Source organism: Microtus oregoni, unplaced genomic scaffold (genome assembly GCF_018167655.1).
Source record: "Microtus oregoni isolate MIOR12 unplaced genomic scaffold, Mior012 000005F_ref0000423, whole genome shotgun sequence".
Lineage (NCBI taxonomy): Eukaryota > Metazoa > Chordata > Mammalia > Rodentia > Cricetidae > Microtus > Microtus oregoni.
The window spans coordinates 35,319,687-35,331,954 of record NW_024543064.1 but is presented as its reverse complement, the minus strand read 5'-3'; the positions used below and the strand labels follow the sequence as shown (position 1 = coordinate 35,331,954).

At 46.8% G+C, this 12,268-nt stretch overlaps 1 protein-coding gene across 12 annotated transcripts in view; it reads right to left on the bottom strand.

The window, feature by feature from the left end:
* Mast2 (microtubule associated serine/threonine kinase 2) overlaps window positions 1–12,268 on the bottom strand; it is a 115,128-nt gene that overhangs the window by 2,183 nt on the left and 100,677 nt on the right. For 9 of the 12 annotated variants that reach the window (XM_041651314.1, XM_041651317.1, XM_041651320.1 and 6 more), the window contains 18 exons: window positions 11,122–11,223; window positions 10,454–10,586; window positions 9,670–9,731; window positions 8,917–9,002; window positions 8,293–8,501; window positions 7,284–7,422; window positions 5,804–5,936; window positions 4,968–5,133; window positions 4,395–4,496; window positions 4,048–4,170; window positions 3,781–3,890; window positions 3,279–3,433; window positions 2,785–3,059; window positions 2,492–2,686; window positions 1,335–1,561; window positions 1,042–1,164; window positions 329–465; window positions 9–202 (listed from right to left, as the gene is read on the bottom strand). In XM_041651314.1, the coding sequence (XP_041507248.1) occupies window positions 9–202; window positions 329–465; window positions 1,042–1,164; window positions 1,335–1,561; window positions 2,492–2,686; window positions 2,785–3,059; window positions 3,279–3,433; window positions 3,781–3,890; window positions 4,048–4,170; window positions 4,395–4,496; window positions 4,968–5,133; window positions 5,804–5,936; window positions 7,284–7,422; window positions 8,293–8,501; window positions 8,917–9,002; window positions 9,670–9,731; window positions 10,454–10,586; window positions 11,122–11,223 (2,671 nt within the window). The remainder of the gene's footprint in view (window positions 1–8; window positions 203–328; window positions 466–1,041; window positions 1,165–1,334; window positions 1,562–2,491; window positions 2,687–2,784; window positions 3,060–3,278; window positions 3,434–3,780; window positions 3,891–4,047; window positions 4,171–4,394; window positions 4,497–4,967; window positions 5,134–5,803; window positions 5,937–7,283; window positions 7,423–8,292; window positions 8,502–8,916; window positions 9,003–9,669; window positions 9,732–10,453; window positions 10,587–11,121; window positions 11,224–12,268) is intronic. The other 3 variants (XM_041651315.1, XM_041651322.1, XM_041651316.1) reach the window with 2 other exon arrangements.

Genomic DNA, 12,268 nt, shown 5'->3' with positions numbered 1-12,268 from the left:
CCTTGTACCTGAGTGCACAGCATCAGGGGCTATCCGGTAGCCCTGAGGAGGGGAACGGGGAGAGAGGCTGTGGCTGTGTGTGGGAGATCCTGGACCACTCTCTCCTGATGACAAGGAGCGGTTAAGGGAAGAAAGGCTGCGGCTGGTGTGCAGCAAGGAGGCCTGCTTAGTGATCTTCCGGAAGAGGGAGCTTCTTTTTCTGCTGTAGAGGTTAAGGGCAAAGCTGAGCTGCACAGGGCACAGCATACTGTGGGCCTGGAGCCCATGCCCCAAGCAAATGTGAGCACCCAGGTTCTCAGGGTAGACCTCTGGACCACATCTGTCTCACCTTTCTTGCCCATCCTTGCCCCTGCTCCGTTTGCTCCTTCGGGCCATTTTGGCTTTGTAGCTGCCTTTCCGAGCTGGCCCCACTTTGATAGACGTATTCTCCAAGGGAGTTGTTGAAATTGATACCTTGTTTCCACTCTGAGAAGCCAAGCAGAAAAAAGCATGACTCTGGCTAAGGGAGGTGCTATTTTCTTGTCTTGCCCTTTGCCGCACCACAGCTCCAGCTCTTGTTCTTACAAACCAACATTAACAAGTGCTATTTTCCCTCACAGGTTAGAAAGTGGTTCCAAGCCGGGCGGTGGTGGTGCACGCCTTTAATCCCAACACTTGGGAGGCAGAGGCAGGCAGATCTCTGTGAGTTCGAGACCAGCCTGGTCTACAAGAGCTAGTTCCAGGACAGGTTCCAAAACCACAGAGAAACCCTGTCTCAAAAAACCAAAAAAAAAAAAAAAGAAAGTGGTTCCAAGTGGCACCTCAGAGTGTCCTGCTCATCAGTCTCACCTGCAGTTTAGAAGAGTCACTGGGTCTTGGCCAGCAAAAGCTAATTACCATATGGAGAAAATCTCCTGTACTGCACAAATTCTGCATGTCCCTACATCTGTCCTTAATGCAACAAGTATGTGTACCTGCCATGCCCACTCCCCCTTACGGCTAGTTCAGGCTCGCAGGTCTAGGGCATTCATACCTCACACAGACAACATTTCCCGCACTAACCTTCAGGATCAGCTCCACTACTTCCGTATGGACCAGCCCATGCACAGGCTCACCATTGACATGGGTGATGAGGTCACCCTGACGAAGTCCTGCCTCGCTGGCTGGACCGCCATCTTCCACATGCTGTCTCAGGAAGAGAAGAGTCTTTATTTTGGACCCTGGTTCTACTGCTGTGACCCCCTTGACCACCACCCTTTGGTTTCTATGAGTAATGTGGGAGGGCAGATAGGTTCCAGTAAGGGGAGGCGGAAGCAACAACGTTAGAGGACAACGCTCTGCCTGGCCAGACATACCCACACCATGTGGTGTACAGTGTAGACATCTGAGTCACCCATGTAGACACGAATGGCCCTCAGGGTGAAGCCATACTTCTTGCCAGCTCGGTGGATGACGATGGGAGGCCTCAAGCTGCCAAGAGCTGGCAAGAAGTCCCTGCTTGGAGAAGAGTCCCTGGAAGATGGATTAGATGACTGGGAATGCGGGGACATGGGGCTGGCCAATGGAGAGCAGGTGTGATGTTCTGGAGGAGAAATCAAGACTTAGTGATCATGACCTGGCCATGATCCCAGCCTGATCCAGGCTGTTGATCCCAGCCCACTCCTAGTCATGGACAGACCTAAAGTTCACCTTCCCTTCAGGACTAGAGTTCACAAAGCACCCCTACCTAGCCCAGAACTTTTTGGGTACAGGTTAACGATGTAGTCAGCACCTATGTGTACATTATGGACTATGTAAGCACGACATACGCATGTAAACATCACAGCTATCCTGTGAGCTCATTATTTATATCCACGAAACATTTTAAAAAATGATTTATTTTTGTTTATGTGAATTGATGCTTGCCCATATGTATGTCTGTGTAAGGGTGTTAGAATCCCCTGGAACTGGAGTTAGACAGTTGTGAGCTATTATGTGGGTGCTGGAAATTTAACCTGAGTCCACTGAAACATCTCTCCAGCCCCATATATCCACATTTTAAAAATGAAAACTTGCCGGGCAGTAGTGGTGCAGGCCTTTAATCATAGCATTCAGGAGGCAGAGGCAGGCAGATCTCTGTGAGTTCGAGACCAGCCTGGTCTACAGAGCAAGTTCCAGGACAGGCTCCAAAGCCACAGAGAAACCCTGTCTCAAAAAACCCAACCAACCAACCAAACAAACCCCAACACCAAAACCACCCAACCAACCAACCAAACAAAAAACATCAACTTAGGGCTTAAAGATGTCAGACAAGGTATTCAAGGTCAAGAGCCTTTAACATTGATGATTTAAATATTAGCTTTTGCATGTACATTACAGCCATCAGCACGAATCTTTAGAGACCTCTACTTGCATGGTAAGGGGTAGTCTCCCAGACACCTGCCTACACATACACCTGCTGCACAGACTCCTGCAGACCCACAGCTTCAGTGTCCTTCCTGTGAGTTTGATCTTAGTTCCCTATTGGCCTTACCTGAAGGAATGAGGAGGGAAAGGGCTGTAGCTGAAGCAGACTTGATTACTTTGTTGACAGGGCGAGTGGTGCGTTTCTCTATAGAGTCCCCAGAGAGCAGCCGGTGACGAGCCCTGCGCACAGCTAGGTCACTGATGGCTTTGGCTGCAGCTTCCTCAGCCAGCTGTGGGGTCCCATGGCCTCGTGCCTCTGTGGCTGTGGACCCAAGTGAATAATGAGACCTATAATGTGGCTAAGCCTCCCTCCCTATAGCATACTCCAGCCTATGTATTACACCGTCCTCTGGGCCACACCTGGACAAGACTCACTGCTTTGGCCAGGAAGCTCCTCATCCAGCTTCAGCTGCCTCTCCAATGGTCGTTCAGTGACAGCCCCAGATGACCCCTCTCCAGATGGGGCTAGGAGGACCCATATACCCTCCTGTTGTTGCCTCCGAGGGGTGCTACTGGTCTCCTCAGGGCAACGAGGCACATCAGGGAGGCCTGAACACCGGTGTCGCACTGTCATTGGAGGACTTGAATCACTCTCTGTGTGGGATGACTCAGACACAGACAATCGCTTCCGTAATCTGCAAAACAGAGGTACTATAGGGTAAAGTGGCCCAGGGTGTCTCCCTCTCCTGCCTCTGCTGAGACTATCTTAGGGGCAAAATTATAGTCACAGACCTTTTCATACATTTTTCCAGACTTTCCTGGCAAATGTCATTTAACTACCAACACCCACCCCCTCCAGCATCAGATGCAACAACCAAGGGATGAACCCACCCTGGTGAGCCCTGGGTGCTTACATCTCGGGGGAACCAATCACCCAGCTGCGGTCTCTGCCCTTCAGCCCTGCCAAGCCATCTGAGCGATCTTCCTTCTCCTCACTCAGGCTGCGCTTGGTTGGGGGTGGTGTCCGGCGTTCCTCAAGCAGGGAAAGCCGTTCCATGCTACTGTAAACCTGTGGGCACAGGAGACACGTGGAATGGCTCCGACAACTATATTTCCAAGGAACAAAGGGTCTCTTTGGGATCCGACAGCCAGAGATTTAAGGGGACCCCCCCCCCCACACACACACACTTATGCCCTCCTCCATCCATGTTGCTCATTTGCAGAAGCTGTTCTGCTGCCCTGACTCTGGCAGGGACTAGGATGATCCTAGAAGATCCTGCAGTATGTAACCCTAGCCCTCTCATCTCTTTTTATGGAAGTGGTCCTATCAAAATTCCTTGAGCCTGCCCTAAGTATGTCCCTCAACAGGATCTCTTCTCCCAATCCATTAGCAGCCTGGACTTCCTTAAGTCACACCTTGCTGAACCTTGGAGAGCAGGAAGAAAACTGGCGGATCTCAAGGCAGCCATCCTCACTCACTTCCTCTTCATCCTCAGAGTCTACATGGTGGTATCGTTCTGAACGGGCTAGACCAAATACACAGTTTAATTAACTTGTGCACCCTTGTTGGTCCCATCCTGGTGGCCCAGCAGGGCCCTGAGCAGTTGCTCCTGACCAAGGGATGCATAGGCATTTCCAAACAAATATGGTTCATGTTTCGCTTCACCCCACCAGTAGTCTTACTGTCAAAATAGCTGGTGTCATCCTCTGACTCCAGCTGAGGTATAAATTCAGCCTTTTGGCGAAGAAGTCCTGTCCAGTCCAGACCCATGAAGAATGGGTGCTGCTTCACTTCACAGGCACTACCTGCAGATAGAGGACAGGACGAGATTAGCTGCATAAAGTATAGGTCACTAAGTCATATGAGAAGCTAGACTGTGAGAAAGTAAGCCTGGGAAGTCTCAGTTCAAGGACTCTTCCTTTTCTGTCTAGAGGAATAGGGCAGTCTCAGAATCAAGAAGAGGGACTTTCCACTGAACCTTAGGGCACACAGACCAAGTGTTGAGAAACGAGAGAAAAGCCCAACTTACTTGTGCCCAGTCTTTCTAGTGGGTTCTGGTGAAGCAGTTTGGAAGTGAGGTCTTGGGCATCTGGGGGTAGTGCATCATCACCTTCAGGCCACACAATCTCATCTGAAGGATCATGGGTAAGAGAGAAAGAAAAATTTGTGGGTATAGTGCGGGGAGATGCAGAAAAAGAAAAGTATAAGGAAGGAAAAAAAGTCAGGTTTAGAGCTCCTCCAAACCTTGCCTGGGACCCCAGTTCCTAAAGGCCTACAGGTACCCCCCCTCTTAAGGGAGTCTCAACAGTCCCCAGAACATAGCTTGCTCCTTGATTCAGTGTGGGCATTGCAAACAGTGACTTCCCACTCCTGAAGCTCCAGCTCACCTGCCATTTTACTCTAGACACAGAACTCACACTCACAGACACCACAGAACACCATTTCACAAGAACGACACGAACACAGGAAGCCCCAGGAGGAAACAGTATGTGTGTACAAGCAGACACATGCCTACTAGACACACATTCAGAAAAAAGAGCACAAGAGTCTTCCAGGTGTATGCACACAGCCTGACTCCACACTGATCTGGGACAGTACCTACCACTGATCACTTGCCCAAAGAGCTCCTCCGGAGTGTCTCCAAAGAAAGGGACGCAACCCACCAGGAACTCATACAGGATTATGCCCATGGCCCACCAGTCCACTGGCTTCCCATAGCCCTGACGCAGGATCACCTCAGGTGCTATGTATTCCGGGGTCCCGCATACCTGAGCAGAGAAGGCAGGCTGGCTCAGGATCCTGAGGCAGCTTGCTGGCATGACAGCAGAGGGGTGTTCCTACTGCTGGAGCAGAGAAACCTCGGAATGAAGAGGCAGCTTCCCTTAACTATAATTAGGACCAACAGCAATCCCAGGGAACCAGAGTTAAAGCTCTTAGTCAGGAGGGTTTCTTTATTTCCTAATTAACCAAAATATCTAATTCTAGCCTAAAACCGCCACGCTAAACTCTAATTCTCCTTTGGGTCAGGAATTAGAGTTGGTTCCTACCCCAGAACCTACCAGTTACCTGTGCCACCACAACCTGAAATATCAAGTCACAAAACGGCCATGGGTTGCTCTAGAGAAAATGGCACAGCACCCAGTGGAAGTATGTTCCTGACACAGCCAGCAGAGCTGTGCCTCAGGCTGATCTCACAAGAAGATGTATCAACAGTTAAGACAGCTATCTCATCCAAATTCCAGGGAAAATTTTATATCCATTTTCTCAGGGCTCATCCTGTTTTCCAAATATGCTACCTATTCTGTGCTTCCCTGAAACTAAAGGCAAAAACGTGGAGTTCCCATGTTAATACTTAGGCATCAATTATAAGCAAATAGCTCCAAGGTCTTATTCTGAGGCCTGAATTTCAACCCCCAAGGATTTCCCCATGCTTCCTACCTGCTTGTCCAGGAACTCCCGGGCATCCTTTTCAATGTGGCCCTCATACAAGTTGGTTGTCAAACTCATGAGGCCAATTTTAGAAAGTCCAAAGTCAGTAAGTTTGATGTGCCCCATTGATGTAATCAGAAGGCTGTGAGACCACAGAAATAAAATCATGGAGTTATTTCCCAGCTGTTCCTTAGTACTGATTTAGCCTCTGCATGGTACCAAGAAACACAAATGGGGAGCTAGGCAGCTGTGGTTTGTGAGTACCATTTTCTGTCCCTCCTTGCAACTCCATTTCTTTGTTGTTCCACTTGCATTCTATACCTGAACAGGTATTGGCAGAAGAGACTGCCTCCAGGGCTGAGGTCAGTCATCCTAAAGAAGCTGCTATAATCATTAACTATCCTTCCATAAGCTGAGAGACTTACAAGATCCATCCATCTCAGGGAGAAGGAAAACTGGTAAAACCTTTTTCCATGCCCTTAACTTGGGAGGCAGAAACTAGAAACCAGAGACTGCTTTACATACTTTGCTGGAGCCATTCTTTTCGATGCTAAGAGCTTCACCCTGCCACCCCTAATTCTAGCATTCCCAAGTTACTATCCCTGGTCCCAACTTCACTCATTGATTCATTCATTGAGATGGGGATGCCTTGACTGTCCTGGAACTAGCTCTGTAGACCAGGCTGGCCTTGATCTCACAGAAATCCTCTTGTCTCTTCCTCCCAAGTCCTAGGACTAAAGGCATGCACCACCACTGCCCTGCTTGGTCCTGACTTCTTTCATGGGCTCCATGTCAGCTGCCCAGGCCACAAACTCAAACTATCTGAAACAAAGTCAGGTTTCCTACCTGGTTCATCATCTGAGTAAGAAACATGTTCTGTAAGTTACTAAGTTCTGTGATAAGTGTCTCCAAACTGTTCTGGAACTGGGGATGCTGTACAGTGGTGGAGATCTCACTATCATGCATGAGACCTTGGGTTTGATTCACAGGACCAATGAAGGTAAAGCAGGGGAAGGATTGGGGAAGGCAGGCTGTTTCTACAATATGCAGCACAGAAAATGTGCTGTTTCCCATTTAAGAAGGAAGGAATTTGAGACTTAAAACTTTTAATTAAAACACTGACTCAGTTAACAAGCATGAGTGGCCATCTGAACATGAGTCTGCATAATATGAAAGTTATTTTTTTTTCTTCTTTTATAAAGACAGGGTTTCTATGTATAGTCCTGGCTATCCTGGAACTCGCTTCAAACTCACAGAGATCTGCCTGCCTCTGCCTCCCAAGTGCTGGGATTAAAGGCGTGTGCTACCTCTACCTGGTCCAATGCTATTTTCTATAGTCATTATTAGATGTGCTAATTCCTTTGTTTTGCTTGGTTTCTTCTGTTTCCTAGTAGCCATTCTAAGATGATCTAAACACGTTATGTTTGTACTACTTATCAAGAGACTTAAGAGAAGGACCCCGATCAACAGAAATAGACAGTGGGCATACTTGTCAGGCTTGAGGTCCCGGTGCACAATGCCATAGTTGTGTAAGTATTCCAAAGCCAGCACAGTTTCTGCAAAGTACAGACGCACCATGTCCACAGGCAGGGCCCCAATGTTCTTCAGCAGAGTGGCACAGTCACCCCCTGTAAAAAGCCCAAGCTATCATGAGGAAAAGCTATCATGTTTCAGTACCCTGTTCCAGCCAGTTCTCAGACTTTGCAGTCCCTAAGGAGACAGCCTCACAGAATAGTCTATTGCTGGAGCTTGTGACTCCAGCCCTTCTGCTACTAGTATGGGTAGGAGACAGGTACTAGAAAGCAGGAAATGGATTTAGGTGACAGAAGGAAAGACTCCAAGCCTTCATACCTTCATAAAGACTTGCAGGCATAACACTAAGTTTTGTAGGATGCGAATACTGTACTCACCAAATGTATCTGCTAAAACATATGTGTATGTTTGTTTCTGACTAAAGTAACATTTAAACCTCCAACAAACACCCACTGAAGTAAAAGCATGGCTTTGTTCAAGTTCAGCTTTAAGCCTTAGGGAAGATATGTTTGTAGCTGTACAGAGTGAGGGTCAGAGAAAGGGCCACTGCAAAGCTACTGCCTGCCCCTCTCCAAGCTCTGCCTACGTTGTTCTTCTAGTCTATTTCTAGACTATATGACTAGGCTTAGTTAGGATGGCCCCGTCACAAGTTATCAGCAGGGGCAATCTTTGCAGAGCCCTATTTTGGGCTTCTGTGGCTGCTATCTAAAGCCTCTATCCCTGTCTACATAGAATTTGGGAAGTAGACTCTCTAGTTGCTGGGTTACTACAGCTATCCACCTTTCTAACTGTGGAGCTATATGCTCACTGTGGCCAGTGGTCTTAAGAGTTCCTAAGCAGAAACTGAAAGAGGTCTTGAAAGCTGGAGCCTAAAGCTTCACTACTGGACAAAGAAGCTGGTTCTTATTTAGGCCAAAGGCTCAGACTACACTCTGACTTCCACACAGGCCACGCTCCCACAGTACCTTCAACATATTCCATCACCATGCATAAGTGACGCTTGGTCTCAAAGGAGCAGAACATGCTGACCACGAAGGGGTTTTCAGCGAACGTCAGTATGTCGCGCTCCACAAATGCCTGTTGGATCTGGTTCCGTAGGATCAGGTTCTGCTTATTAATCTTCTTCATAGCAAAGCGTTGTCGAGTGGACTTGTGCCGCACCAGAAAGACGGCCCTGAGGAAGACAGCCAGCCCAGCCCAGCACCTCAACTGTACATTCCATAACCCCAAACTGCCTCTTCATCCCACCTAAGTGCACAAAACAACAAAAATCTTGAGGATATGCTTACTCCTAAGAAGAATCTGGGCTTCTGGCCCAATTAACTCTTCAATTTCCTGGCAGAGCAGGTCCTGAGGACCCAGTTCAATGTTTCCAGAACTCAGAGGAGTGCTACCAAGACAGGTGGCCCAGGGAAAGAGCCAATGTTCAGATGCCAGAGGAAACTGAACTCTTGACATTCCAGAATTCAAGGAGGGAATGGGTCCAACTTGGGGCATCTTTTCCCCAGGGAATTGGGAATCATACACTTTCAGAAGGAAGAGACCAAGGGCTGATTTAGTCCTGGTCACAATCTAACCCATGCCTTTACCCATAGGCGCCATTGCTGATGAGCTTAATAGTTTCAAAGTCCTCTTCAGAGGGGGTCTTTTTGCTTGGCAGAGATGCCCCACGACCCTGGAAGAGAAAGGAAAAGGAAATCGGTGTGCTCTTCAGAGCATATATGCTTGGGGAAGCCATGTACCCAGTCTCAGCTGAGTACCCACGCAGCTCCTGCCTATTCTTTCCCAGAAACCTTTGACTTCTCACTGTTGGAAGCACCAACGACCCATCCCTTTAGCTGTTCCTTTTATTGTTAAAGACTTACATTTTAAATTTATTATTGTTGTTTATGTGTATGAGTATTTGTCCACATGTATGTATGTTTGACTGTATCTGTGGGGGTCAGAGGAGGGTACTGATCTCCTAGAACTAATTATAGTTGGTTGTTGAGTCACCAATGTACGTGTGCTGGGAATTGAACCCGGGTCCTCTGGAAGAGCAGTAAGTGCTCTTAACTGCTGAGATATCGCTCTAGTTCCCAGATATTCTTTCTTTTTTTTTTTTTTTTTTTATTTGGTTTTTCGAGACAGGGTTTCTCTGTGATTTGGAGCTTGTCCTGGAACTAGCTCTTGTAGACCAGGCTGGTCTCGAACTCACAGAGATCTGCCTGCCTCTGCCTCCCAAGTGCTGGGATTAAAGGCGTGCACCACCACCGCCCGGCCCAGATATTCTTTTAAAGCAAATTTATAGGGCTTCACAGAGCTCAGTCTCCAAGATTGCAGCAGAAGCTCAAGATCCATACCTCCACTGAATCATCTGTCTCTGGAGTATCAGGACTGTCATAGCTGCTCAGCTGGACCATCTCTGAAACAGCAAGGAGAGCAGAGGAAACTGCATAGCAGTGATAGGCACTTCGGCAACAACCTCAGATCACACAACATGCACATGTGGGACAGGTATTGATACTGTAACAGCCGGAAACGTAAACCTAGTTCTGTGGTTCTATCATCAGTAAATAAGGCAAGTGCTATTACTCTGCTATTTCTAGAAGGTCAGTGCCACTCACAAGGCCTGGCACAGTCTAGAAAAGCTTCTCTCCAACTTGGGGCATTTCCTGGATAACAGGGCCTAATGAAGGGAGGCTTCTAGTACCCATCGTTTAGGCCAAGACTATTTAACTTACTGGGGCAGGAAAGCAAGCAGATAGGGGTAGAACTGCAGAGCAGGACAGGGAAGCCAGGGTTCAAACAGGGGCTCATCATGAAATCCAGAAGAACAGAGCTAAGCTCTTTAGCAAAACTGGACAAAGCTTGTTAGGTGGCCAGTAGGAGAGGGAAGTATGTAGAAAGGGAATCATTTTTTAAAATGTTGATCATAGTCCTTCCTTGTTGACCCTGTTTGATCTGAGGCTCTAAATCCAACCTAGCTGGGCCTAAGGGAAGGTTGTCTAGGATACAACAGGCAAATATGAACAGTGATTCCAAAGGAAAGGCTCTGTAATGGCAGAGATCACAGCATCTCCTGAGGGGCATGTTATGTTCATGTCTATACTAAATCTCTTCTTTATAGCCACTAAGCACGCTCACCCTCTAAGGGATCCCGTGTGAGGCCCAGCTGGCTAACAATGTAGCGGGGAATGTCACATTTAATGCCATGTCCCTCTTTGGCATGACCCTCAGCTGCTTCTAACAGGTGATAGAATTCTTCAGGGTCAAATTCCTGTAGCAGAGAAAAGAGGTGGTCAGTGGGGAGAGATACAAGTGCATGCTGCTGCCTTTCTTGGCATTAAAGCACATATCATAGGGAAAGAAATTAAAGCATATACACTGGTCCCTAAACATCCAGAAACAGGAGTTACAGATCACAGAACAAAGCTGTCTTATAGGTCACCTCTAGATGGTTTTCTAAGCATAGTGTAGTCTTCTTAGAAATAAGCACAAGAGCTTTTGACTTTAAGACAGTTTAGCCTCATCACTCGTTACAAGTTGGATTCTATTTGCCAGTATGTTCAGGTGGTCAGCCCGGAGCCCTGCTGGAATATACTCAATCATAGCTGATTTAGCATGGGGATACGCAAGATTAATAGTTCTTACTGCTGCCTCCCCCCTGCCGTGCTTGCAAATCATATTTTAAAAAATAATCACCAATAGAAATGTTAATGGTACTGCCAGTTTTTTTTTTTGTTGTTGTTATTGGCAAGACACTTCCATTACGTTCCCTATTCCCCACTTATACATCAACCAAGTTGACTCACCAGGCATTCCAGGAGACGAGCTGGGCGGGCAATGACAATCATCAACTTTTTTACCAGCTGTATCACAAAGGATACATCTGAGCTCTCTGAGCGCTCGTGAGCCTACACAGAAAATAAAGGTTGCTTACCCAGTTATCCTACTGTGGGGTGGGTTAAACAGGACCAGACTGCACAGAGCTAACTACAGGAAGAAATATGGAACTGTATGATGAAGGGTCAACAGCAAATTCTTTGAGACACAGTCTGCACTGAATTTCTCTCCTCTATTGCAAGAGCCTCGTAGATAAGAGTTGGAAGAAATCTGGTAATTGGACAAAAACATTACAGTGGAGGGATTTGGGTCTCTGTATGATAATATGCTAGATAGTTTAAAAATGGAATGATTAAATGATAAGATAACTAATTTAGGTGGGATTTATGTAATGTCAACTTCTTGGAGATTAGGCTTACTATAGAAAGGCAAACCATATGTGATGACCACACCCTTTGAATGCTTGGAACAGAAATGGGGAAATAGGAAAGAAAATTGAGTCATTTACTAAAGTTATACAGGGCCGAAAGGAAGCATTCATGGACTTTCTACAAAGAGTGATATCAGCAGTAAACAGAATGTTACCAAATTAGAAAGCTACACAAATAATAATTGAATCTTTGGCTTTTGAGAATACCGATTCTTTATGCAAAAGAATGATTAGGCCGTTAAAGGCAAGGTCAGCACCTTTGGAGGAATGGATTTAAGATACGATTAATATAGAATCTCGGGCTGGAGATATGGCTCAGAGGGTAAGAGCATTGCCTGCTCTTCCAAAGGTCCTGAGTTCAATTCCCAGCAACCACATGGTGGCTCACAACCATCTGTAATGAGGTCTGGTGCCCTCTTCTGGCCTTCAGGCATACACACAGACAGAATATTGTATACATAATAAATAAGTATAAAAAATATATAGAATGTCGTAAGCATGATGATATATAGATAGGAAAGTTATTTCCAGAGGTTTGAGGAAAACCCAAAATGTCAAATGTTACAACTGTGGAAAAACAAGGTCATCTAAAAAAGGGATTGTAGACAGGGCATTCCTAGAAACAATGTTTTTTCTAAGAATAATTCATTTAAAACATCCCTCCCTTCTGGATTATGGAGGTGTGG